This window comes from Nipponia nippon, unplaced genomic scaffold (assembly GCF_047370975.1).
Source record: "Nipponia nippon isolate SJK-2023a ecotype South Korea unplaced genomic scaffold, ASM4737097v1 scaffold_19, whole genome shotgun sequence".
NCBI classification, from domain to species: domain Eukaryota; kingdom Metazoa; phylum Chordata; class Aves; order Pelecaniformes; family Threskiornithidae; genus Nipponia; species Nipponia nippon.
Window position 1 is genome coordinate 5,664,452 of NW_028262335.1, and position 26,666 is coordinate 5,691,117.

Below are 26,666 nucleotides of genomic sequence, written 5' to 3' on the forward strand. Positions count from 1 at the left end.
GGCAGGAGGAGAGGCAGGGGCAGGAGCAGGGGCAGGAGGAGAGGCAGGGGCAGGGAAGCACAGCCGAGATCCTCGCCCACCGCCCACGCCCACACGAGTCACCCCGGGCGCAAGGGGAGCCTCTGCGTGACACAGGCACGAAGCTCCCTGCCTCCCCGCTGCTCCCGGGCGCTTCCAGTCGCTGCCGGCATGGGGAACGTGGCTTGTGTTCCTCAGGCACCCGGGAGGCTCAGAGGCTCTTTCAGAAGGAAGCCTTCGCTGAAGAAAGAGTAAGTACGCTTGCTTTTACTTTGGGCTGCTTTTCAAGTGGTGCTGGCTTCCCTGCTGACTTTCTCCCCTGCGATGCACCATGCAGAACTGGGCTAGCAGCTGAGCCCCGCTCGGGAAACCCAGGAGTTATTTACCCGCTCGGCAGAACCGGGCTTTTGCATGGTTTCGCAGGGTGCTGGGCAGTGCCGAATGCGATCAGCTCCCCACAAGTGCCTGGGAAGGGATTGTAGGGTTCTGCTGGCGGAGTATCCCAGTGACACTGCCCCCAGGAGAAACGCGATTTATTTAATTCCACTTTGAAAATTAACACTTCCCTCTATGGGACAGGCAGGGCAAGGTGCAGAATGCCTGACACTCCTTGTTTTCACTTGCGATTTTTTTTTTTTATTCACGGTGCCCAGAGTTGCGGTGCTGTGTTGTGAAAAAACAAGTCACACTCCTCTTACTTTAGAGAGAAAGCCCCAAATCCCAACACTCTGCCCATACGACTTGACCTGCGTTTGTAACCCTGAAGGAAGACATAATAGAAAATGTCCATGAAATCTTCTGGGGACTTTGGTGCTGGGCTGGCCAGGGCAGCGTTCAGGTACCGCGGCGATGGACGGCTGTCCCAAAATAGAGCCTACCCAGGAGTGCCGAGCAAGCTTTGCTGCACGCCACTGTTCCCACTGCCCGTGGTCCCGTCAGCGCGGTGACGGCGCTGCTGCCGTTACCTAAGCACATATGAAGCAGAGCCATCCCCATCCTGGGCACTTTGGGCTGGAAGGGAGCTCTGTTGGGAACCAGGGTGATTCCTCACAAACCTGCTGGCCCCATCCACGCTGGGTCCAGTGTACGTGCTGCGCTTTGAGACAAACCCCATAAACTCTGCTCGGCTGAGGGGTTTCTAATCAAGAGGAGGCACTGAAACCGTCCCCTTGGTCTCCTGTGCTGCCGTAAATTAGGAGCAAACCTGTAGGAGTCCGTGGAGCTACTGTGGGGTAAAAGAGAGGGGATCGGTTGGGGAATTTGGACCCCGGAGGGCTGATATCAGGTAGCTGCAGTGGAGCAGCCAAGCCCCAGAGCACCTCCTGTCCCACTGACTCCCGGCTTCCCACGCTCATGGCTCTCCGTGGAGATAAGCCTGGTTTCTGCTGAACTAAACGCTGCAATCTGGTTGAAAAAGAGAGCGACTGCTGGGAAGTCCCAATCAATCAAGCAGTCCCAGGGCTTCTTAAATGGCATTGGTAACTGCTCGTTAATGGTGTGCATGCAAGGAGGAGCTGGGAGCCTTGCTGGGAGTGGAAGGAAAGAGAGAGGAAAACCACAAAGACAGAAATAAAACCTGTTTGTGGATATATGGTGGTGTATGTGTACATATGCATCTCAACTCCAGAGGCTTTGGAATAGTTGTCAAGACTGGGTTTGGTCTTTGTGTTTTGCAATGGAACATCTGGTCCCTCCACTGATTTGGAGACACAGGTGAGCCTAGCTGATTGTTTGGTTATGCAAAGACGTGTAAAAAAGCAAAGAAACAGCAACAAGTGCAGCACAAACCCCATTACAATTCTCCAGGCTGTTTATCAGCCCTTCGCTGGGCTGGGATGATTAGAAAGCCTGTGACAAATTGCTTGCTTAGCTCTCTGGCTTCCTTATTTCTGGGCAGAATTCACTATGCATCAGCGTAGATCTGTGTTTGCATGTGTGTTTTGTTTTTTTTCTCCCCTCTGTAGACAAAATGGCAAGAAAAAACTGCCCAGCTTTTTTGATATAGAAGGAGGGCGGGAGAGAGATACGACCACAGACAAAATCCTGCAGTATATTCCAGGAGAGGCAAGTACAAACACATCCAACCCCCCTCCCCACCGCTCCCAGAGGTTACTCCCACCCACCCCAAGGACAGCACCGTGCGTAAGCGGGACGATGGGTCTGGATCAGGGGGCAGCGGCAGGTCTGTCTCAAGGAGATGGAGGTCACGTCTGCAGCCCAGGAAGGGATGAGCCCTGTGCCCTTCACAGAGCTGGTGGCTCCAGGGTCCCCATGCAGGTGTTGAGGGGACCTGCCATCAGCCAAAACGGGAGTGGCGGGCTGGGAGGGCATGGCTGAGAGCAACGCAGGCAGCATGGTGGGAATATCTCACACACCCCTTTGGTCTTGGTTCTTTTGTTTCTGGGTAGCCTGTGAAGGAAGGGAAATTAGAGCGAGCATTCAAAGGTAGGATGATTCATTCCCACGCTGGAATGAGACGGAGCAGGCAGCGTATTAGCAATAAGCCTTGGGAAGGTAATCAGGAAGGGCAGGTCTGTCCCAGGCACGTACCAGCCTTGTGGCCATATGGCCCATTTCCCAGCACTGCTCAGGGAAAGCAGAGGTGAAACGATGAACCCCAGTGTGTTTGCTCGGTCCCTTTGGGTGGGCCAGGGATGTGGACTGAGCTTAGGGGCCTGCTGGGCTGCACATCACCCCCACTGCATGGCAAATAGGCTATGTGGATCTGGGGGAAGGGGAAACTGAGGCAGAGACTCACAGCTAGACAGAGGTGATTTCAGAGAAGGTCGGCAGCAGGATGTTCTCTTGGGTTTCGAGCTGCTGGTTAGGTGTATTTCGCTGGTGATGAGGTGCTTGTCAAGGGCTTGGTGTATTGCAGGACCCAGTTCTGAGCAGCCCTGCTCGTGTGCTTTGGGTTGCTGCCGAAATTCAAACGTCTGCTCCCCACAAGCAGGGACCTTGCAGTCCCTTTCCATTCAGCTGCTCCCAGGGTGGCCCTTTCCAACCCAAAGGACCTTTACTTTTCCTCATGTGCGCCTGAGAAGGGAGCGGGACTGGGATCCTACTCCTGGCTTGTGAGGTGGCCATGGGTGAGTGCCGTCCTCTCTCTTGGGGAACGTGTCCTGAACTGTACGGGTGGGAAGCACGGCAGAACTGGGACTGTTTCACAGTCCTGCCCATTATTTGTGAATGAGGGTAATGGGCATGTGGCGTGGGCATGGTTCCCTGTGGGACTCAGCTGGCATCCAGAAGGGCTGGGCAGCATTTGATGGGACCAGGCTCCAGACAGATCCTGGACACTTCCTCTGGGGAAGCAGGGAGAGCTGTCATGTTAGCGGATCCTGGAAAACGAATCCTGCAAGCTGACAGAACAAAGGTCACTGAGAGATTATTCATTTGGGAGCACAAGAGAGTGTGGGATCTCTTCAGGGAAGGAAGGAGGGTGGAGCAGTTGTTTAGATGTTACCCTCGCCTGGGGCAGATGGGATTCAAACTCCCTGCTCAGCCACAAGCTGCTTGTGTGGCCTGGAGAAAGCCTTCGCTTAGTCCCTTTCCCACTCCTGTCTTTTCAGGAGAAATGCCTCTGAGAGCAGGAGGTGACCGGGTGCTGCAGGGCCAGGTTAAAGAGGAGCCATCAGCACGGGACTCTCCTGGTGCAATCTCAGAGGAGATGGGGGACACCAAACTACTGGGCATGGCAGGCAGTTTGGGACTAGGACAAGTGACATCCCTGAAAACCAGGCCTCCTCAGGACCCTGCCACGGGCAGCTGGCACACAAAGCCAGCGCCTTTTGCTCCCACCAGCCTTCTGCCCTGTTTCCCACACTTCCCAGTTACGGCTTCTGCGAAGCCTAAGCAAAAATGAGGGGGAAGCATGTGCCAGAAGAGCGGTGCTTCTCATTTGTTTCTTTTATCATTAAACAGCAGCTTTTGGAGCCCCAGGGCACCAGCCTTGCAAGGCTGAGCTCTTCCTGCTGCTAGGGTTAGTGATTCAACTGGGAGTCACTGGGGTCTGCAGGGGCTGAGGCAGGTTAATTATTAACTCGCTCTACCTGTAGGATGAGGCATCCGAGGCAGAGGGCGAGAGCGAGAGAACATGTCAGGGCACTTGCACTGCCAGAGACCCGCTGCTTCGCCAGACCCTGAGAGAAACCAGGTTTCCGATGACCTGCACTGCCTCAGAGCCGGGGGATAGCTGAGCTGATGGAAACGCTGCTCAGCAGGACAGGGCTGGGGGAGGAGAGCGCTTGCCACCAGCACAACCCAGCCAGGGGAGTAAAGAGCTGGCGGGGGAGGATTTCAGAGGGGTGACAAATGCTAGTTCCCTTTCATTTTGGCTACGCGCTGAGGCATTCCCATGGTTTTGGGGGGTTCATGGGCCAGGGAGATAAGTGATGCTCGTGGAAGAGGCTGCAGCAGCTCTGGTCCCTGACCCTCACAGGACATCATGGGGTTCCCAGTGCTGCTTTTTGGGGGATGGCCAGATGCAGGCCATGCTGGTGGCTATAAACCTGTCTCAGAGAGGGCAGGGATGCACTTGTGGGTCTGAATCCAGAGACATCTGAGATTCAGCAGGGGCTCTTTTCTCCAGAGCCTGGGTTTAGGCAAGTCCTCCGCATCCTGGGAAATTGCTGTTGTCCCTAGACAGATGATCAGGTGTTTATGGGAAGCACCATCAACCTTACAGAGGGTTTTTCTTCTGAGTGGGAAAGCCTGAGCCAGCCCTAGTCAGCCTGCTTCTCCAAGTGGGTGACAAAGAAACCGTAGAAATTGCAGATGGACAAAACAGATGAACTCAAGCCCAGTCCCCCAGGCTCCCTCTGCGGCCAGGGCAGGATAGTGTCTGATGCCACCTCTATGCCACCCAGCGTAAGTGGCCTCGCAGAGAAAACCACAGAATCAGAGGTGGCAGCTGTGGCCACTTTGTCTGCCCATGCCACCTGCCAGCCCGCTTGGCCGTGCCACGGCCTGCATGCTGCCTGGGAGCTGGGGTCTGACCCTGGCCCGTGGGCAGGCCAAGTCACAGCTCTTCCCTGAACTTCAGGTCCCCAGCAGGAAAAACGGGGATTGTGGTTGTGACCACCTTGAGCAGCGTTAGAAGGGAAAGCAGCAGGGAGGAGGTGGGTGTCTCTGCTGCCCCTGGTGCAGCACAAACACGCTGTGCTGGCTTTTACTGGGGACTTACGCTAGCTGTCGGATTTAATGATGTCCAGCTCCCTGCTGCTGCTCTCCTGAGATGTGGGCAGGAACCTGCGGAAAGCTGTGAGGGCAGTTCTCCTTGCACATATGCAAACGTATTCATTTTGGGTTTAACAGTGGCACCCCAGTGAAGGACATCAAATTGCTAGAAAAAAACAGGAGAAATGTGCCTGGTAAAAGAAAAACAAAACCCCAAAAGACCTGAACAGTCCCACTTCTTCCTGTGCAACCAGGATACCTGATCATGAGTGATAGGACTGCTGGGGCTTCAAAGACTGGTGTGGCACGGGCAGACGGAGTGTGCTGCGTGGGAGCCTGTGGCTCAAGGGGCGGCAGGAGATTTCAGTGGTGTGCTTTGTCCATGCTTAGCCACTAAATCCAGCAGTCTTCTCAGTGCTGCTGCAAACCCTTGCAAGCTCTGGGGTTGCTAGATGCTTGTTTGGGAGAGGGAGGTATTCTGTTTAATTTGTTTCTTGCCACATGAACAGCGGCAGTGGAAGCTCTCCCTTTCCCTCCTGATCCCGGGAGGATCCCTGTGGAAGCTGGCAGGTTGGCTGAGCTCTTTGCCAAAGCTGCTGCTGGATTCCCAGCTCCCAGGTTGCTTTTGCTTCTTGGGGCCTTACTTATTACTGGGCAATTTGGCTGCCGCATTCCAGGCAGGAGCATCGCCCTGGCAGCTGGTAGCCGGCATTGCTGCTTATCGCTGTGTCCGTAATTTCATTACTTTATCCTCTCCTGGTTGCTGCCCTTATCCAAGCAGTGTTTTGGTTTTGCTGCCACAGCTGTCAGGTGATCAGTTGCTCTTTGTTCTGACAGCAGCTTGTAGCACAAACGTAATCTTTTCCTACCCTTAATTGCCTCTCTGTGAGACCATTAATTGGCTGCCAGCAGGTTCCCACCTCCAGGGGAGGACCTGGGTACGTGTCCATGGGTACTGCTTGGAGCTGGCTGGAAAAGCTGGAGGGAGACTTTGAGCAGAGAAGGGGTTAACTTGTGTCCTAAAAAGAGTTATCTAAATTCAATGAGGCCCTGGAAGGAACCCCAAGCTTTGCAGGTCGAAGTGTCCCAACAGCATTAGGTTCCCGTTACTGGTTCACCAGCTCCCCTCTGGCCTGAGCACTGCCGATGTCCCTGGCATGGTTCTGAGAGGGGTTAATCTCATGCCGGAGAGGTGAGTCATGGAAGCCCCAGCTAGACAGATCTGGTTAGCTCTGCTGGCTCTTCATTTATCACAGGGCTTAGGCAGCTGTCTCCTTGGCACGGCGTGCTGGGAATGGGCACATGTGGGCCAGGCAGGTTGGGCGGCGGGGAAGCGCTGGCTGCTCTAAGTCCCTGACTGTGCAGGGTGACGGGCTGTCACTGGATCCCTGCTGAGCCCCGGCAGCCCTCTCCCTGCTCATTCCTGGAAATGCTGTTTGGACAGAAGCGTATGAGCCCCAGGGAGCCACGTGCCACCGCTACACCCTGCTCCCAGCTCCAGCAGGGCCATGCCCTCGCTGGAAGCATCCCCAGGAAACACAGCCGCCAGTGCTCAAAGTGGGGTCCCACCAAGGCGGCCTCACAGCCTGGCGACTGAGCAGCAGGGCAGACCTTGCGTCTGCCACCTGCCTTTCTCTTTTGCTTGGGAATGAATATCCTAGAGTCTGTGAGGTGTCTAAGAAAGCTGACATTTAAAACTCGGGTATGCAAGTGGAGTGTAGACCTGGGGGGAATCAGTGGCGTCTGTGGCCTCGCTGGGATACAGCCCTTCCCTTCTCCCTGAGGAAATCAACCAACCCCCAGAAATAAAAATGTTCTTCCTAGAGAAACTGCAGGGAGAACTTTTCACCCCTGGGATTTATGCAGTGTCCAGAGAACGCAACAGCAGCCCCGGGCTGTGAGCAGTGGAGTGCCGTAGGGATGGGGGTTTGTGCCATTGCCCAGAAGGAAGAATTTCCGTATAACCGGAATGCAGGAAATTGGGAACCCCCAGCCTCGAGTGCTGTCTCCCTCTCCTGTCAGCCCTTGCTCTCCCCCAGCGCTTGCTGGCTTCCCTTAGCTTTTTGCACTGACAACGAGCAGCTTTGCGACTCAGTGCCTTGCAGCTGCCTTTATGGCTGTGGGACTCTGCCTCAGAAGTGTCTGGGCACCTGAAACAACAGACTCTGCCTAGAGAAACCGAGATCTGAGCAGATGGGAGCGCTGAGGAATCCAGGTGGAACTAGAGCACAGAAAACCTTTCTGCTAACCCCAGTGGAAGGCAAGCTGCTTAGCCTCGATTGCTCCTTGTTCCAGTGAATTTGATTAGGATGGCAGGAGGTCGTCCGTGGAGTTGGAGACCCTAAATGTAGGATGTGCTTCTGCACCCACTCTTTCCCAACCCAGAAAACCTCCCTTTAGGTCAGTATCTCCCCCTGCCTAGGGAGGACGGTCTCCCAGCAGTAACCGAGCCCCAGCTCCACGCTGGCATGGAGACCCAACAACAAACAGCCCAGCCCGGGCGCCTACCCAGGGCGCCTTTCCAAGGAAGCCCTTCTGGGAAGATGTTCTGGGAACATCTCTTCCAGACATCAGGCCCCTGCCTCCCGCTGGCTCTGATTTCTTTTTCCTGAATCCTTGGTACAGAATATTCAGAACCAGGAAAACCAGAAAGAAAACTTGGACCAGAGGTTCCCCAGCCTGTTCAAGAAAGGACGAAGGAAAATGGCTGTCAGGAATCTGGGGAGAATTATCTATTACTCCAAGGTCAAATTTAAGTTTCAGAACTGCCAGGTAAGCTGAGGCACGTGTTTGTGGGTGTTTCTTTTCCCAGGTGTGGAGTGACCCTGCAGGACTGGGAAGTAAAGTGTAATTCTGGGAAATGCGACTCACAGAGACTTCTTCGGGCTACTGCATGGCCCAGGGACTTCTGCTGCCATGCGGTGCATGGGTGCTGGCTGGCGCCCACCGGCTCCCATCCTAATGGGGACCTGGGCCGTGCTTCTGTGCTCAGCTGCCGGGCTGGCAGCAGATCCACCAGTAGAGATGCAGTGGTGGCCCTTGGATAAGCGACCGCTGGCTTTTCTGTGCAGAGATCAGTCTGAGATGCAGAGGGAAGCTGGGAGGAGGAAGGCATCCTGAGATAAACCCCAAAACATGTCTTTTCTGCAGGAGGTGAATGACTGCGTCTTGGAGCTGTTCCAGTCTTACCTGAACTTCCAGTCCATGGACTCCAATGGACTCACCCATGAGGTAGGGGATCTCCTAGACATGCTGGGGAGAGCGCTGGGGAGTTGGGCAGTGTGGCCAAGCTGGGGGCACTGGGCGGATGGGATGGGGCAGGGCAGGGGGCTCTGCTCCTGGGGCTGCCACTGGCGTCCCCTCAGTGATCTCAGCAAGTCCCTTCCCCTGGATGCCAAGCTCCCGGGGAGGAGAGCATTTCTTCCTAAGGACCGTATCCAGCCAACCTCAGTTTCACCTGGGTCCTTGGCCTTGTCTGTGGGGAGAGATAGGACCCCATAGAGGTGGGAAAGGGGCTTGTGCAGGGCTGGCAGGCAGGACCAGGAGTGGGAGGTGTTTAGGCTACCTGGACTTATCTTTGTGTAGAGCACCAAGCACGGAGAGCTGTGCCTTGGTAAGGGTCAGAGCCCCTGTCGCTCAAATCCCACTGGCCTCGGTGCAAATGGTGGACTTGGCCTTGGCTTCTGAACCAAGGGGGAGTTCTTCATCTGCAGGATAGAGAAAGAGGCATACGGGAGAAGGCAGAAAGCAAAACCTGAGGGAGCTATCCTGGCAAACCATTCATCAATCTTTTAACCTGAAGATGCTGGTGAATTACAAGCAATAGGCTGTTTTCCTCATGCAGCCAAAAAATCACAGCCAAACAAATAGGAAGCCCTGAACGTGCTCTCCCTCTACCTGAGTGCGTAACTGAAACTGAGCATGGCTGTTTTGTAGATGTTCATAAAATGTGTTCCTTTTAGAAATGATTTATTTTCTTCTAGGTGACGTGAGGTTAATGCAATATGCCAATACAATCTCGAGTCACCCAGCAAGCCAGCCTTCAACTGGAAAGACACGTGTCAGAATACAAACAATTTTACAAAACCTCCCATCTACTTTATAAACAGTTCCTTAGATTATTAATTCTAGAGGAATTAAAAAGGAATTAATGTGCTAGTACTGGCCCTAGACATTACAGCAATTACCGTCTTTTACAGTCCTTGTTTAGAAAGCCCAAGACAGGGATCACAAACTTGTCATCTGTTCCGGTGCTTCATTGTAGTTGGACTCTGATGAACTGGGGTATAGAAACCAGACAGCTCAAGTTTCCTTTATGGTCATTTCCATCTTCTGGCTTTCTGGTGTTAAACCAGCAATGTTTTTTTAAGGTTTCTCTTAAAACTGAAAGACTTGGAATATAAAGAAAGTGTTCTTGCCAGCATGGCAGATGATTGCTGCAGCACCGGCCCCATGGAGCCCAGGGAGCTGCTGAAGCTGCTTCCTCTGGGCAGTGTGCTGGATCCCAGTCCCAAATGTTTCCCCTCAGAGCAGTGTTTTGCAGTCTGACATTGTGAGCCACAGCAACCTCCTGGTGCCGAGTCTGGACTGCCAGTCTCCTACGGCAAAGGGGCATTAATTGCAGAGCCTGCCGGCGGGCTGCTCCCCAAAGTAACGGTGTGTTCTTACGCAGGGACTGCTGCCTTTGAAAGAGCTGAATGTGTGTGTAATCGAGAAGAGCACTGGGCAGGAGGATCACGCTTTCCGCGTTGCAGGTTGGTGCCTCTTTGTTTGTTTTGAACAGAGAATACAGGGTGCCTGAATCACGCCTGTGTCTGCTCTATGTCCTGCTCTGACTTAGTCCCAGAGGAGAACCACATTGTGGAAAGAGGTTGCAGAGAGCTGAAGCTCTTCCTCCTGGCATTAGCATCTTTCCCTCCAAGGCTTCCCTGCTCCCAAACACCTGGACAGTGGTGCCCAGGGCTGCAGGCAGGGAGGGGACCGGATAGGGAGCACGGAGATAGGACGGTCCTGTGCTCTGACTGCTTAGGACTCAGGACACATGGTGACAGTTCCCACCTCTACCAAGTTATTTGCTCTTTGTGCACCACATTTGAATGAAGGAATGGAATAAAACTCCTTCTCCCGCCTCTCCTCACCGTGTAAACCCCGAGGCCAGGGAGTGACTCCAAGCAGGCACGCGTTCGGCGCTGTGCGTGCTGATGCGTGGTGCTGCTCAGGTAGGCAGGACGGCCACGGGTGCCGAGAAGTGATTTGCCTCTACCAATAATGCCAGGCTGGTGCTATCAGGACCCGATGTCACTTCAACTATTTCCTCACCAGCACGTCTGCCTCCACAAGCTTTTTAAAATTTTCTCGGAGTGATCTTGCTTTATAAAAGTTGTCGTGGAATAACAACCTGTCTGCAGCTTGGCTGGAAGCTTCTCTGGGCTTAGTCATTGCTGAATTACAGCAGTCGCCAGCCCCCAAGAGCAGTAGTTAAAGTATGAAGTACACAGGGGTAAATAAATAACCCAGTAACAATACAGAGCCAAGAAAGCTCATTTGTGTCCTAGGCCCACTGTCTATGTACTCTGGTGTCCTCTGTTAGAGAGAAAGTTATACAATGGCCACTCAAACAAAAAAATGACATAAATTATAAAAAGGAGCTGGTACAAACAACCCATCAATTTTAAGCCTGCTGAGTTGTGGTTTCATTGCACCGGACTAAGCAGGGCTCTCCAACCCTTTTGGGGAGTCTGTGAAACGAAGGAAAGCTTCTCCCAGGCGTAACCTGTCAGGAGCATCTGCGCTGGGGCGGGTGGACTTGTTCTGCTGGTATTAAAACACGCAGGAGTGTGGCTGGGTGGAAAATTGCCTCGGGAAAGAACAAACCAAGGCCTTTCTGACAGGGAATGCTGTATATATCAGGAAGCAGTGTCACGAAGAAAGCAGGGAGGCAGCGATATTTAGGATTGCCGGGAGATCAGTGGAGCAGTTTTATTTTTCTGCTAGAGCGGGAGGAATCAAGGCAGGGAGGGGATGAGAGCCTTGTCCGTGGCCACACACAGGGTCAGGGTGGAAGTCTTTTGTCTCATGACTCTGAGACACAAAAGACACACATCCATTCTCTTGTGAAATCCCGTCGTGTCAGTAGTTCCCCATGACCTGCACTTTCTGGGGTAGTTCAGTACGTCAGAAGATGCCGGCACGATCATTGGAAGTGTGAAGGTGGAGCGCGAGAACGAAGCCCGGCAGTGTGCAGAGCCGTCCCTCGGTGCGCTGGCACGGAGAAGTGGCCGGCAGCTGGCCATCACCTTGGCTTTGTGGTCCATCTCTTGCACAGCCTCTGACGCTGATGAAGTTGTTGAGCACCTTAAATTACCTCTGCCTCACCTGCAAATGTTGCAGCCTTTTAGTCTCTCCAGAGAGAGATTTGGGTGGCAATAAACTGCTGCTCTGAAAAGGAGCTTTCTTGCTTCCAGTATTCCTCTGGAAGCATTCACAAGGAAAGAGGAAGGACAGGGCAGAAGAAAAGAGCACGAGGGCTGGCACAGGTTGCTCAGCACGGCTGTGTCATGGCCCTGCCACAAACGTGCCCTGGGGGCCGAGGGAAATGGCAGCAACTGAATTAGCAGCAGCCTTTCAGGCTCTGCTTCACAGCCTCCCCAGCAGCTCCTTGCGTGAGCTTCAGGCATGTCTCAGGCTTCAGGCTTAGGCAGGAGTTTCTCTTCTCATTTTCTCTTCCTTTGGGGCCCTGTTTAGATGTGGCAACGTGAACAGCCCTCAGGACACGTCTGAAAGGCTGGCCTTAGAGGAGGTGGCAGAGCAAGCAGTGCCATGTTAAGGGTCATGCCCGGCCAGAAGGATTCCTGCTGTTTGTATAAGGGCATGGATGCCCAGAGAAGTATCCAAAGCTGCCAGAACAGATAACGTTAACACCCTTATACCCTCCTAGCAGCTCTGTAAAGTAAAGGGAATCACTTTATCTCCATTGCAAAGACAGGGAAACCAAGGCAAGCGGAGACAAGAGAGCTCCAGAGCCACAGTGGTACACAGACACTTGGATGCCCAGTAGTGCTTGACACCTAATTACTGTAATGGGGCTGAATGGAGTGGCTTATGGAAAGTCACTCAGGGAGTCCCTGCCTCAGTTTCCCCACCTCTGTTTTGTCTCTACTAGTGCGTTTCTTGACAGACAGAGGTGTTTCAAAGTCTTAATTAACTGTTGCTCATAAATAACGCAGGAATTATGGGATAAAAGGCTCCACAGAAGGGCAAAGTATCATGCTTATCCAGTGCACTTGCTTATCTGAATACTTCCAAGGCCCGCAAAGACCGATCTTACTGAGCATGCACCAAGTGTGGTTTAATGTGAGATCACCGGTAAATTATTAATCATAACATAAATTCTACAGCCTGCCAGAAATTATTATTAACATCACTAGGTTATGTCTGTAGTGAGTAGCAGAGGGTGTGTGAGACTTTTTTGCTCGTGCTACTAAGCGAATGATAGCTGGAAACATTAAAATCAATAAGATATAGGGCTGTGCCTCCCTTCAAGAGTATGTCCGAGGGCAGCTTCAGCTTGTCTGGCACAGATTATATTTGATGAAGCAATAAATAAATAGTGTCAGAAAGCTACCGATGTTCTACATATTGAGTACCAAAGTGAAACTAAGAAATAGCACAAAACTTTTGCGTTGAGTTAGGCTGTCTGCAGCAGCACGCTGTGATAGTCTCTGCCCGCAGAGATGCTTTTCACAAACTGTTGGGGACTTTTAAAGCTGAAATCTGGTTCTTGCTTTCAAGCTTGACTTTCGTACTGCCTTTGATTTTTGTTCTTGGCCTGGTTTTGGACTGAAGAGTGACTGGTAGTCAGAGCGAGGTGTGGCTGTGTGAGCAGGCGGTGAGAAGGCGCTGGAGCAGTCCCTGCTGGGGAGCTCCCCAGCAGCCCGACGACGTGAAGGCAATGTGCTCCAGGCAACCCATGGTGTGATGTGCCGAGCATAACAGCTCTGGCCAGCTAATTGATGTTGCAATTGGTGCCCTTATCTGCTCTGCCCATCTTGTGTCTTGCATACCTAGGTCCTCTGCTGAATCCCCTTGTTGTGTTCTGCCCTACTGAGGCAGAGCTGAAGCAGTGGCTTTATCACCTGGAGAAACAGATCCAGCTAAATGGAGGAAGCTTTGGCTTGCCTTTCCTCTCTGAGGTTAGTGTCTGAGGATGGTGAGGGGCACAGCCGTTTCCCGTGCTGTGGGCTCAGAGCTGAACGACCGGGGAAGCTGGGCCAGTTGGGTGGATGCTCTGCTCCTGCTGTGTTCAGTGGGAGGGATAATCTCTGCTTTCTTTAGTTATTCCGCCACCCCTAAAATAACCATGGATAGACATGCTAATTACCCATGCTTGACAGACATGTACTTGCTTGGGAACTCCTCTGCCTGTGGAGGAACCGTGTATTTGTGTTCAGATGGCCTTAGGGTCTTGGGTCTGTGCAACCAGCGCCCGAGTGAGTGTGGGATTTCAGGCTGAGTGGCAACCCCAAAGGTGCTCTGTACTGCTGAGACCCAACAACAGCTTGCTGCATTTCTGCTGCGTGTGTGTGCGCACACAGCTTCTAATTTTGGAGCTTGCCTTTTGTGCAGTCTCCTGCGAGGGAAGGGTGCAAACAGAAAGGCTTTGCAAGGGGCCGGGCAGGGCACATGTGCTGAAAGGCAGACCTGCGACCCAGAGTGCCACCACCCCAGCCTCTGAAGGGTCAGAGGTTTGGGTCTGGTTCAGAGAAATTCTCACACAGTTGGATGCATGCACAATTATCTGGAGTTTACAAAACATTTGGAGGAGGAGACTGGGACCAGGGCTTAGAAAACAGGACCAGATTCAAGAAACCTGTCTTCTCTTCCGCTTTCTGTGGGGCGTTTTACTTCCCTCCCTTTCTCCATCTTCCCACTCGTAAAACAGAGTTATTCCCCTTTGAAAGGCAACGTGCAGATGATGCTAGGTATCAAGTATGATTATTCAGTCCCAGCTGAAAAACTGGCTCCTGTACAGATTTATTTACTCTTTCCTGCTTCTGCCGTGCTTGAAAAGTGTCCAGAGATGGGCCATGTGCTAGCTAGACTCCTCGGGGAGGACATGTCTACCCTGCTTCTCAGTTCTGCTCCTGTCCCTAGAATGACTGGAAGCAGAGCTCCATGGGGAAGGAGGAGCTGCGGTGGTCCGTGCAGAACATGCCTGTCCAGGAGTGGAGAGGGACGGAGCGGGAATCCTTAGGCGATGTCCTCTGTGTTTCCAAAGTGAAGCTTCAGCATCTGCCTTTCCAGGTAGGACACATCTCTGGGGAGCAAGCTGCTGTCAGCGTGGCTCAGAAAAGGCAATGGATGGAGCGAGTAGCGCGGACTCCTGCCTACCTGCTGCCACTAATCCAGTGGGTCCTTTTACCCACATGCCGGTAAATGGAAAAAGGTTTGTTACTGCTCCTGTGGCCCAGCAGCGGTGCTTGGGGACAGCACGTGCATAAGCACTTGCAGGACAGGGCTGGCAGCGGGAGCTGGCAGGAATCGCCTGCAGAGCCCAGTTGCAGGGAAGCAGCTCAGCTGTTTCCAGAGCCCTTGCCTCAGGCTGCTGTCGGAGAGACAAAGCAAAGGGCTCTCCAGATCTGAGCCCTGTCTGGCTGTTCACAGGGATCCCTCTTCCTCTTTACTTTCCAAGGAGCAGCATGACCGGCTGTTGGTGCTTTACCCGTCCACACTGGTGATAGTATCTGAAGAGGGCAACAGCCTCTGTTTTAAGGTAAGTTCATTTTGGACCACCTTCCTGCTCTCTCTCACCCATCCACAGCAGCTATTTCAGCACTTCTTTGGCTTGTTGCTCCCCTCCATCTGGGTTCCCTTGTGCTCCTCGTGTTGGCAAGGGCTTTCCCTCCACGCTGCTCCCTTGCCAGCTGGCAGGTGAGCAGGCAGAGGGATATTGCAAGCTATCTTCCCATGAGAAACACCTTGCCCTCCTACAAAAGCCCGAGGGGAAAGGAGCTGGCTGCCAAGGAATCTGGGTCTCTGGGAGGAGGGAGGCTGGCATGTTTCTGTGTGGTTATGCTGGCGGAGAGCCCGGCTCGCTTGCTTGAGACAGGAGCTGGAACAGCCCCAGAGAGAGCCCCCGTGGGGGCTTGGCTTCCCAGGCCCCACTCGGGACCGCTTGAAAGCAGGTAGCGCCAGGCAGCACATCTGATGCTCGTGGGGAAGGGCAAAGGCAGGCGGGCGGAGAGGAGAGGCCGCTGCTGCTGCACTGCGTTTGCTGCTCTTTCCCTGTGTGGAGCAAGGGTCCTGAGCAATGTCGGGGCACACCAGCGGAAGGGCTAACAAGGACATGGAGGCCGAGTGCCCCAGGGGATGTGAGAAGAGCTTCTCTAGTCCACTGGTGTGTCTTTGCTTGTAGGAGCGATGCTGGGAGCCTCAGCACAGACGGGCAGTGGCACTGTGGGCCCTGGGAGCTGCATTTACATTGCTTGCAGTCGGAATGGCCCTTAAACTTGATTGCCAACATCCATCTTGGACATCATTGCAGTGGCTGTTAAGCAGCCCTGTGCTTTCTGGCCCTGTTTTCCCGTGCTAGAACAAATGTGCCAAAAAGAGCGCTGAACTGTTTCTGAACCTGCAGGTGCAGCACCACCGGCACATGGTGGAGCAGAGCCGAGCTGCTTCTCCAGAGGAGCAGCATGCTGCTTAGTCACTGAGAGAGGAGCCAGTGACAAGGAAACCCTGCAGAGATTGAGGGCTTGTGAAATTCAGTGTGAACTCCCTGGGGTCCTTCTTCACATGATTTCACCATGTCCACCTCAGGCCCTGAGCCATGCAGGCTGCTTTTAATTCAAACCCCCTGGGAAGCCCTGCATAGAGCATCTCCCTGGCCAGAGGAGATGGCTGTGCCTGCAACGGGAAGGGGTGTGAGGAGGGACATTTGCCAGCGAGAGCTCTCCTCCATCCCCAGTGCAACAGCGGAGGGTGTTTTCCAGCAGCTGGTGGCTTGTGTAACACACCTCAGACAGAGCTTGTTTTTGGGAACATGTTGTTTGCAGCTCCTGGGAATGGGGCACCACGTAAGGGGGCCTTGGGCTGGGCTCTCAGATTAACTCATCTCTTTTGAAACCTTAAACCAGATTTGTCTGTGCTGTCCGTGCAATGTTCCCTTCCCACGGTGCATAAGCGTTGGTCCCCGGGCGTCTCACTCGCTGGGGTAATGGCAGGGCTTGGTGCAGCCCAGTGCAGGCGGGAGGTGATTCACCAGCCTGTGACACTGTAGTGGGAACCTGATTTTCCACAGGCATGTCAGGGCACAGGAGCCTTCTCCCAGGGCTTCTGCAAATTAACTTCCCTTCCCTGCGAGCAGACGCTGAGCCCTACAATTTGTGTGTGAAGGAATAGCCTGGCCCTTTTGTTCTTCAGTTTCATACAAACCACAGGAGCTGCTGCTGCCAAGTTCGTGTGTGGGACAGGGAAGGGGAAGGCAGGGGCTGAGCCTGCCGGGACGGCGCTCACCCAAAGCACAGGCTCTGGCTCACCGCTGGTGGGAAAAGGCCCTGGGCGAGGCGTAAATCAGTGATGGGGGAGCTGCTGGCGGGGGGCAGGTTCATGCTGTGCCGGGGGAGGACGGAGGGGCTCTCTGCAGCTGATGTACATGTTATTTGTGGGATGCTGCTGCACTTCCCTAGGTGGGACTCCAGTCCCTGGGTGTTTCAGCCCGCTCCCACGGACAGGGGGCTGTTGCCTTAGGGAGGACGGAGCACCGGGCGCCTGGGGGAAGCCCTGCACAGTTGTCCTCGGTGGCCTGAGGGCTTGCTCGAATGCGCTGGAGAGCTGAGGAGCGGCAGGAGCAGGCGGCACTGGCCCCGTGCACACGCAGCCTTGCAGCACCTGTGCCAGTTGAAGTGTCAAAGTCCATTTCTTATGGCAGCAGGGGAAAACGAGTCATGGAGCATTGCATGGGCTTTCCCTCCCAAGGTCAGCCTTCCTGTACTGCTCAGCCCATAAATCACTTTTTGTGCAAGAGAAATAGCACAGAAGCCTGTGTGTGCCCACAGGCTATTGCAGAGAGGCAGCTGGCCAGCACAAACCACAGACGCCTGGCTTCACCCCGCGTTTCCCTTGTGGCAAAGCTGTCACGTCAGCCACATTCCCCAGAGCCTATGCAGCTGGGACAGCTTTGCAGTGAGGACATGATGAGGGGGTTCTGCAAGACACCTTATTTTGCAGGCTGTAAACTTAGGCAAATGAATCCTAACCGGTTGCACCTTTTGAGAGGACCTTCGGCTAAATGACAGGGCTTTGCTCCTACGTTCTGTGCTTCCTCCGCTGCCGGGCATGGGGGAGAGTGGCACGAGGTGGGAACTTTGTTCCTGAGCGCTCCCCAGACCCTGCGTTTGCTCCCAGGGCCATTGCCACCAGCTGCCCCTGCCTAGTGCTGCGTGCCCACAGACAGGGTGAGGGTGACATCCAGGTGAGGTGAACAGGGGCTTAAGGAACAAAGAAACTATGTCTCAGTCTCCCCCTGCTCAGGGAAAGAGATGAGAAGTAAAGCAGTGAGCTCATCTGTGAGATGGTTCCAGTGCAAAATCTGCTTCAGCTGCTCTCCCAGGACTGTTCCTGTTCCATTTATGTAAGGAAAATTCAGCTTGGGGACCCCCAAAGAAAGAGGAGACCTAGATCCTAATTCAGTGTTGACAAACACTTGGCCCTTCTGCCAGGTTGCCCATCACAGAGAATTAAACTGGCAGCGATGGCACTTAAAGGACATCTGGCAGCAGGGCAGGGCTCTGATGCTGGGCTGAGGATGGGCCGCAGCTGCAGGAGCAGAAGAGGTCTGGACACTGCCTGTTCCTGCCCGTCCCACAGAGCTGACAGGAGAGCTGGGCCTGGCACAGGCCAACGCCTGTGGCAGATGCAGGGATGGCCAAGGGACACCGGGTTATGGCAGAGAGGACAGTGGTGGATGTGCACGCAAAAGCACTATTGCACTTAGGGGCAACAGCACGTGGTATCTTCTAGCTCCAGTTTTTCCAGGGGCTGGGGACAGGCTGCTTTAGCTTCTCTGCTTCAGCTACCTGCTAATAGGAACATACATGCAGTGCCTGCCGGGGCAGACCCCAGTCCGGTCACAGGAGTGGCATCCGCAACTGTGCTCTGTAGCACAAGAGCTCACGTTTCACCAGCTGGCATTTACAGGGCTCAACCCTGTCTTTGTAAGGCTTTGCAAGACTTTGCAGGGTATGGATTGTGGGGATTCCTGTTTGCAAGGCTGGAAGTCTCAATCCAGCAACTAAAACCTTGTTCAGGACCACGTTTGCAAAATTTTCTGGAGAAGTCAGCCATTAAACTACGGGAAACTATTGAAAACAGAGCTAGAAGGGAAGGAGTGTTTTTCCAAGCTCAGGTCTCAGGCGGGACTTTGTAAGAACAAAACTTACAGAAATGGCTCGTGCAGTCACGCTGGCTTCGGAGGCTTCGTTCCTGCAATAAGGCTGGTGGTGGGAGAGCGAGCTGTGAGTGGGGAGGGTGAGTTTACTGGGACAAGGCTGAGTCAATCTGCTGGAGACGGAGTTCTCCAACGTGCCAGTGCCCCACACCCATGAGAGTGTAGAGGTACCCAAGTCCTCGCCTAGGTTAGCAGCAGCTTGGGTGCCTCTCCTCTCCTGCAGACCTAGCCTAGGGGATTTAGGCACCGAGCTTCCCCTTTCTCCTCCCCTTCCCTGCAGAGGACCCCAAGGGCATTGCCAGCGGGGCCGAGCTGCACCTTCTCCCCATGCCGCACAAAGCGCAGCCAGGCTCCTGCCAGCCTTGCCCCGTCCCCACCGCCAGCTCTGTGCTGGGCGCTCCCCTCCTCGTGCTCCCACCTCAGCTGGCAAAACTTTGCAGTAGGCTCCTAAAGCCTCGTGGCTTCCCTGACGGGAAAGCCCCTGCAGAAGCAGAGTTTATCCAGCCAGGTGCCTGCAGAGGCTCCAGCCCTCAGGCGGGCAGAGCCGGTTGTCGTTCCCGCTCCGCCTGCCGCACGGCACGGACTGTGAGCTGCGCTCAGCTGTGCGGTCCTAAGCCTGCTTCTCTCTCCGACAGGGCGAGCTGCCACTCAACGCCATCCAAGTGCTTTTTGAAGAGAACGAGAAAACCTCCTTTTTAATAGAAGGTGCGTGTCCGGCATGCCGAGGGGTGTGCTGGCAGCAGCCACGGAGGTCTCTGGGGTCGGGCTGGTTTCGCTTAGCTGCTGTGGCCATCTTCCTGGCTGTGCTGGCTCACGTCGGCACCCAGGCTCTGTGAACTGAACTGCTTGGAAATCTCGGACTGTCTGTGTCCTGGCTGCTCTGCAGGGCCTGGCTTTGCTGGCAGGGAGAGGCTGTGAGCCAGCGGCAGCGCTTGCACCCAGGGGTGCACTTGTCGCAGCACGGCTGCACAGGTTCCCCCTCGTTTAGATCTGGCCTGTGTTTGCCCCTGTCCTACGTTCGGCCAGATGCGAATGGTCAGTGCTGAAGGCAGAGCGTTCCCATTGCCCCTGCACTGGTGTCAGGATGTCCAGATCCCGGGAGAACGTGGGGAGGGATGGAGCAAGGGGATTCCCGCGGGTTTCTGAAGGAAGCAACACGGGCTGTCGATCAAAGCCGTTAACAGCAGTGAGTGATGTTTTTACAGGCCGACTAATCAATTCAATCCGGGTGATCTGCCGCAGCTATGAAGATTACCAGGAGTGGCTCTACTGTCTCAAAACAGCCCAGTTTCGAAACGCCGACTCCTCCCTCTCTGGATCAGAGAGTTTCTCAGGATCAAAGCTGCCGCAGCCCGGCCAGGTAACAGATGTGGTGGGTTTGGGTGGTCATCAGTAGATGTCTGCCAGGACTCCCGTCTGTCCTATCTCTGGCCGTGTACGAGTACTCTTGTGACACAACAGACTTCGCTTCAAGTCCCCTGCTCAAAGGCTGTCATGAAGTTGCCGATCCCTGCAAATTATTTTGAAGCCCTATATTGCATCTGAAAGGAGGCTGTAGCGAGGTGGGGGTTGGTCTCTTCTCCCAAGGAACAAGCGATAGGACGAGAGGAAACGGCCTCAAGCTGCGCCAGGGCAGGTTTAGGTTGGATATTAGGAAAAACTTCTTCACTGAAAGGGCTGTCAAGGCCCTGGCACAGGCTGCCCAGGTTGAGTCTCCATCCCTGAAGGTATTTAAAAGCTGGGTAGACGTGGTGCTTGAGGACATGGTTTAGTGGTGGACTTGGCAGTGATAGGTTAATGGTTGGACTTGATGATCTTAAGGGTCTTTTCCAACCTTAACAATTCTATTCTATGATTCTATGATTATATAGGCATATATTATATTAAATTCCTTCAAAAGCAGAGCCCTGGCCATAGACTGTGACAGTGTTGTGCAGCGAGGCATTGGCACAAGGACATTAACAGGGTCTTGCAAGGCAGGGGAGACCCACCCTGCCAGTACTGCAGCCGGGATGGGGTCAGGGTGCCCGAGCACTCTTCACCCCGCTGCGAGCCCTTGTCATTCGCCCCTGTCGCCCCTGCAAGCCGGCCTCAGCCACCCACTCAGCCCTAGAGGGCAGCAGACCCCGCCGCACCGGGCACGGCTGCCCTGGGCAGCTGCTGGCCATGCGGGCACAGCCCAGGCCCAGGTCTGACCCCAGCTTGTGGGCACGGAGGGCTGGGCTGGGCTGGGCTGGCCCGGCGACGCTCAGGAGGGAGATGGGGCTGGGGAGGGATGTGCCTGCAGCCATGCAGAGGGCTGTTCCTATGTGCTGCTGTTCTCCTCCATCTAGTTTGCCGGCAGCGGGAGAGGGTCACTCACTTCTGATGGCCGTACAAATTCCTGGGCGTCAGCAGGGAGAGTGGCCACCTTAACACACCTCTCCCAGAACAGCGGCTCGCTCCCTGATGGACAGTCCTTCGTGCTGATGCCTGAGAGCAGGGTGCATGAAGACCCCCTCTTCCCTGGCTATTCCCAGCCTCTCCATGTAAGTGAACCCCCCCAAAAGCCTGGGACATGTGTGGGAACAGACCCTGCCTTTGAGCAGAGTGGTCTATCCAGGTGCCCAGATGGGCTGAGCTCAGACGGTCAGTGTTTGCTGTGTGGCATAGCAAATCCGTGCCTGCAGCCCGTATTTGTCCTGGTTCAACTTTGTCATTGCTGATAAAGGAAAAGTCTGCTGAAGGGTCCCATCCCAATACTCCGCTCTGCATAAGGATTGTTTGTTCAGATTGCAAAAGGGTAAATGGGACCGTTCAAGGGTCAGGCAATCCCAAAGTAAAAGCCCGTGGGTGGGTGGAGGTGACGGGCTAGGCAGGCCTTTGCTCTGACCCTGTGCAGCATTCGTACGTCCAGGGGTGTGTGCGTGGGCAGGGAGGAGCGCGTGGGGCACGGGCCCGGCCGCAGGACCGTGCCGATGCATGAGCGCAGCGCAATGCCCACAGCAGCAGCCCTAGCAGGGGAATGCCTTGCATGGGCTGCAGGTGGGTCTGTGAACCTGGGGCTGGCCTGACGAGAGCCAACTCTAGGGTCTGTCTTCTTGTTTCAGTGCCTGGCACAGGCCAGCTGGCCAAGCACGGGGCTGCCCGCACAGGACCTGCGGAGGGGAGGCAGCACCAGAAAGTCCAAGGGCAAATGTGGCCAGCAGCTGCCCAGCCAGGACATGGAGAGGACCATCTGCAGCCTCATTCCCGAAAACCCCAACGGCGAGCTCGTGTCCTCAGTGTACAACGAGCCGTACTCCGCACACAGCTCGCAGCATCACCCTGCGGCTCCCCCACCACACCTGGACCTGAGCAATGTAAGGGGCTGGGACGCGGTGGGGCTGCCCTCCTGCCTGGGAAGGGTCCAGCAGCAGAGGAACTGGTGCACGGTTCGCGTTTTCCTTACAGTGCTACTTGCAGGAATAGCTGTCCTGGCAGGTGCTCTAGGGCAGGCGTGAAACCCGTTTCCATTTGAAAACGGCCCATGGGAGGTGAGGTTAAACACAGCAGATGGAGCAGCGTCTCTGGGTGCTAATTCCTGGGGCAACACAAGCAGCAGTGCTCTGCAAGTAGGAGTGTTATTGCTTCATAGGACACAGCCTCTTCTTCTGAGGGCTTTCCAGCATGTGTCCATCACTGGTTTGGTGTGTGATGCCATGTTTCCCTCCCCTCAACCTCAATGAACGTGCATCTGCCTCAGACCCAGGGAAGTCCCCTTGTTGGCACAGACGGCTACAGCCAGGAGTCAGCCCCGCCATCCCTCCCACCTGAGCAGCATTTGGGACTTGAATCGCAGGGAGATTCCCCACTCTGATCCCTCCTGGGGATGAATTGCAAGTAGGGAACAGCATGTCATGTTCCTGTTTCAATTTTGCCTTTTAGCTGAACAGATGGAGCTTGGTGGGAAGCCAGCCCTCGACAGCTTCCAGCTCCCTGGAGAAGCCGGCCGTGCCCCACTCCCCCTTGTACGCCGACCCCTATATGCCCAGCTCCCCCAGCGCTGGCAGCGTGGGGGGCTCCAGCTTCCTGGAAGAGGTACCCTGTGTGTTTGCTGCTGGTTACGGCCCTGACTCAGCACGCAGGCTTTTGGCTCCAGAAATCGTCCCTCGGGCCATTTCTTTTCCTGCTGTCTGCCTGAGCCTGAGCGGGATGTGGAAATCCCGAGGCCTGCATTTCGGGGTGGGGCAGGGCACAGCGTAGTTCTCTGTTTTTTCAAGCCAGGACAGAGTCAGAGGGTTACAGGTTTCCCCTGTCTTATCACTGGATGCCAGCGTCAACAATCCCAGGAGGAGCCAGAAACCACAAAACAAAGGCAGAGACTGAGATGCGATCCAGTCTACAGAAACTAGAGATGACTCAGACACAGAGACCACTCTATCCACCCCCAAAAAAAATTCCAGATAGTTGAGTGCCTATTAAAGGCCACATTTCTAGTTTTGCACATCTCTTGGGAAAAGACTGTTTCTGAGCCTGTGGCTGGCATCCACCATACTGCTGAAGTCCTCCCTTCCCTCGGAGGGTTCTTCCTGACTGCTCTCTGTCCTTCCTCGTCCCCTGAGCTGCCAGTAGTTTCCATCCTACCATCTTCACATCTGGCCAACTTCCACTGCCTCTGTGGGTCATTGCAAGGGACCCGCAGCCATTCTTCCTTTCCCATCTAAGGCCTTCAGGGTTGGAACATAGTAGAATTTGCAAGGTAGGCAGAAAACCTTGGTTTGCCTAAGTCTGTTCACAGCAGGGCTGGCTTACAGGTGGGAAGCAGCAGGTCAGTGTTCCCCAGCTCCCCATAGCAGGTATCAAATCTGGAGTTTGTTTTGGTTAAGTTCCTGCAGTGTCACGGGCAGACGGGTTCGGCACAGGCGAACGGATGCCCAGCCGTCCTGGTACCCCAGCATCTCTCTCTGCAGAAGAGAAACTGCCAGCCCCTGCCCAGCAGTCACTGCAGAGAGGTGCCTGCAGCTCTGAGTTACAGCCTGCCCGGCATTTGCCGTCTCCAGCTGCAGCCTCCTGCTGATGCTTCTTATCTTGCAGATGTGAGTTTGTAAATGCAGTCCTAGTGCCCCGCACTGTGCAGGCTGCAGGGCAATACATGGGGGTGCAGGGGTCCCAGCTTGCTTTTCTCTGGGCTGGGAGAGTGGTCAGTCACCGCAGGGCTCTGAGCCTGTTGCTCTGTGATGGGGTGCATCTTGGGGAGCAGGGATGGGGGAACCAACAGAGAGCTGAGTCCTGGCGTGCGATATCCCAGGACTGCAGTGCTAAGTCACCCTTATCAGTGTCTCTCTTTCTTTCCAGGTCTCTTCTCTGCGAGAGGAACATCTGGGCCCTTCATTGCAGCCACCAGGTAAGACTCTCGGGGGGCTGCTTGGGTGCTGCAGCCCACCCCGCCTCGCCGGTGTCTGTCTCCATAAGCGTCGTTCAAAGCAGGGCTGAGCGGGAGTGTGGGGACTCATGCATGCCCGCCCTTCCTCCTGCTTCCTCGTGGTGGGACCGAGTCTGTCACCCTGCCCCTTGCCTGCGTCCGTCTGGTGGAGGCCGTTGCCTTGGCTTGCACTCGCTGCCCACGAGCTCTGGCCACCCCTCACACGTGCGGGCTCGTGGTTTGTTCTCTGGCACGCTTGCGGCTTCCGCCGCTTTGCCCAGATCTGGTTGCCTCTGGGCTGCGATTTTGCTGACCCTCGTGCGTTCTCTCTGCTGGCGAAGGAGAAGGCAGCCACTGGGTGGCTCGTGAGCTCTCTCAGCGCTTCGGTCTGGTTTTCTGCAGATGGGAATTTCGGCACTTACGACCTGCCGGATGCCAGCGGCTCACACCGCGACTCCGCAGCCTACCATGACTATGCCGAGCTCCAGAGCTTGCAGAGCGACTTCAGCTATGACAACCTGTGGGAAGCCGAGGCGAAGGAGCCAGGCACCCCGCGTGCCTCCCCAGCTCCTGGCCAGCAGTTTTACCAGGCCTGAGGGAAGGCTTCCACAGCCAGGCACGGAAAAGCCCCCGGGCTCTTTTCTCACTGGGCTTCCTTCCAGGGTAAGGAGCCTGGGACGTACAAAGCACAGGGAAGGACCCTGCTCTGTGAAATGCTGGTTCCCATGTCCCGGCAGGTCCAGAGTTCAAACTTCTCCCCTAAATCTGAGGATGGGGATAAAGCACAAAAGCGACAGCCTCTGCGGACCCGGCGGAGCAGCATGTGTGCTGTGCTAAGGAGCGCAGCCTGCGGCTGCCCCGGCTTGGAGAGCCCTGGCTGGGGAACAGCATTGCCCCCCTGAAAATAAAAGGAAGAACAAAAAACTAGTCAGGCTCCCTCAGATAAAAGGGACTGGGTGTTCAGATGGAGCAGTCACTCAAAGGCCAGAGAAAAGGGCTGGTTTTCGGCTGGGTTAGTTTGATCATTTTCCTTTTTACCAGAGCCCTCAGGCTGGTCATTTTGAGGATCCACTGATCCCCGAGAACAGCTGTTAAGCCAAACCTTCCCCCATTGAGCTCTGAAGTCTGCAAAGATGCATGAGACGTGCCTCATCATAGCATATAAAGTTGGTAGCAATAGCTGTGCGCATAGGATTGTCTTCCTGCAAGATCAGAGTTATCTGACAGAGATGGACAAAAAATCCAGATCTGGACAGAATAGGATGTTCTTTCCACTTTATGCAAAAAATTCTTTCCTGCCAGTGCTGGCTCCAAACCTGCAATAGTATGAGCCTGACACCTTGGCAGATGGAATCAAGAAATGTGCTGCCAGCAAATATGCCAAATGGCTTGTGTTTACCAAGGTCTTCCCTGGAAAGGATGCCCTAGATTCCTCTTCCAGGACTGCGTCCTTTCCTCCCACCCCTCTGCACATTACTGGACCCGCACTAAACGCTGCCTAGGAATATCTAGGCAAGGAGGGAAGGAAGAAAATTCGCTACAAGCCAAACTCCAGTACAGCCGTAACACTCCAGGGATCAGAGCAGTGCCAGCGTGGGCTGCCACCTCTCTCTTCCCCGCTCCAGAGCAGCAGCATGACACAAACAAGAGGGGACAGAGTCTCGGTGCTATCTTTTCCAGCCTCTTAGGCCAGATCCTTTAGCACATATAAGGTCAGCAGCAAATCCAAATGTTTTTACCTGAGGCTCTAAATCCTTAACCTTTGTTCCCTAAAGAGGCTGCAAACCAAACATTAACAAAATCTCTATTTTCATTCTTTCACAAAACAATCCAGGAGCTCTTTGTACTTGAATATCTATGTATTACGTTGTACTTTTTTTTTTTTTTAAGGTATCCAACAAAGTTTACATGCAAGGTTTGAGTGGATTATATGTATTTAATGTGTAAATGTGGCAGAGTTGAAGATCTATTTAATTTTGTAGTTGTGGATGATGTTCAGTACTGTAGAATGGGCAGCTGTCTGCACATTCATGTGTGTGTTGGTTTGGGTCTTCTAGCTGTTATTGTATTGTTTCAGGTTTACTTTCATTTTAGAAGATTTGTATCTAATAACCCCCAAAGGATCTATTTATTCAGAACAAAATTGCACTAGGGAACATCAGAAGCACATAGTATGCTGGGAGGCAGCCGTGCTCATGAGCTCCTATGAACACGTTGACTTTGAAGATGGTCACCATGATCTTTTTAATCGGGCTTCAACAGGGATATCTGCAATGTATCCAAAGGGAAAAGCCCCTCCCTGTCGCTGTAAAAGTTCCCTGGTGGATTTCTGTCGGACTGGACAATTGCAATACACATTCTTCTGGAATACTTTTCTTCTCTCTTTCTTTGCCATCATCTGGTTTAATGAAGGTGAATTTTTGTCCGTTGCTGCTGTCCTTTCCTCCCGTGAGGACTTTGGGTCCCTGGGTCCAGGAGGATTTCCAGAGTGCTGTCTCTTGTTCAGGTCAGGCGCTTGTAAAAACCTAATCCTAGAGCAAAGTCTCGCCTGCGTTTGTCAGGCAACGAGACCTGGCTAGAGGTTTAATGCCAAAGCTGCTCAGACTTTGCTTCAGCCCTGTGTTCTGGGGGTCTTGGAAA

At 54.2% G+C, this 26,666-nt stretch overlaps 1 protein-coding gene across 3 annotated transcripts; it reads left to right on the plus strand.

Annotated features, from left to right (window-relative positions):
• Positions 1–26,370, plus strand: PLEKHN1 (pleckstrin homology domain containing N1). Of its 3 annotated transcripts, none has more exons than XM_087755109.1 (16): positions 1–269; positions 1,983–2,082; positions 7,822–7,968; positions 8,347–8,427; positions 9,869–9,950; positions 13,264–13,388; positions 14,350–14,499; positions 14,888–14,968; positions 19,279–19,348; positions 19,849–20,003; positions 20,977–21,171; positions 21,733–21,984; positions 22,550–22,702; positions 23,491–23,700; positions 23,960–24,008; positions 24,429–26,370. In XM_087755109.1, the coding sequence occupies exons 1-16, from the start codon at positions 190–192 to the stop codon at positions 24,620–24,622; spliced, it is 2,124 nt and encodes a 707-aa protein (XP_087611235.1). In that variant the 5' UTR covers positions 1–189; the 3' UTR covers positions 24,623–26,370. The 3 variants fall into 3 exon arrangements, with proteins under 3 accessions (XP_087611235.1, XP_087611236.1, XP_087611237.1); XM_087755110.1 differs by having other exon boundaries at positions 23,575–23,700; XM_087755111.1 differs by lacking the exon at positions 23,491–23,700 and having other exon boundaries at positions 3–269.
• The last annotated feature ends 296 nt before the right edge of the window (positions 26,371–26,666 follow it).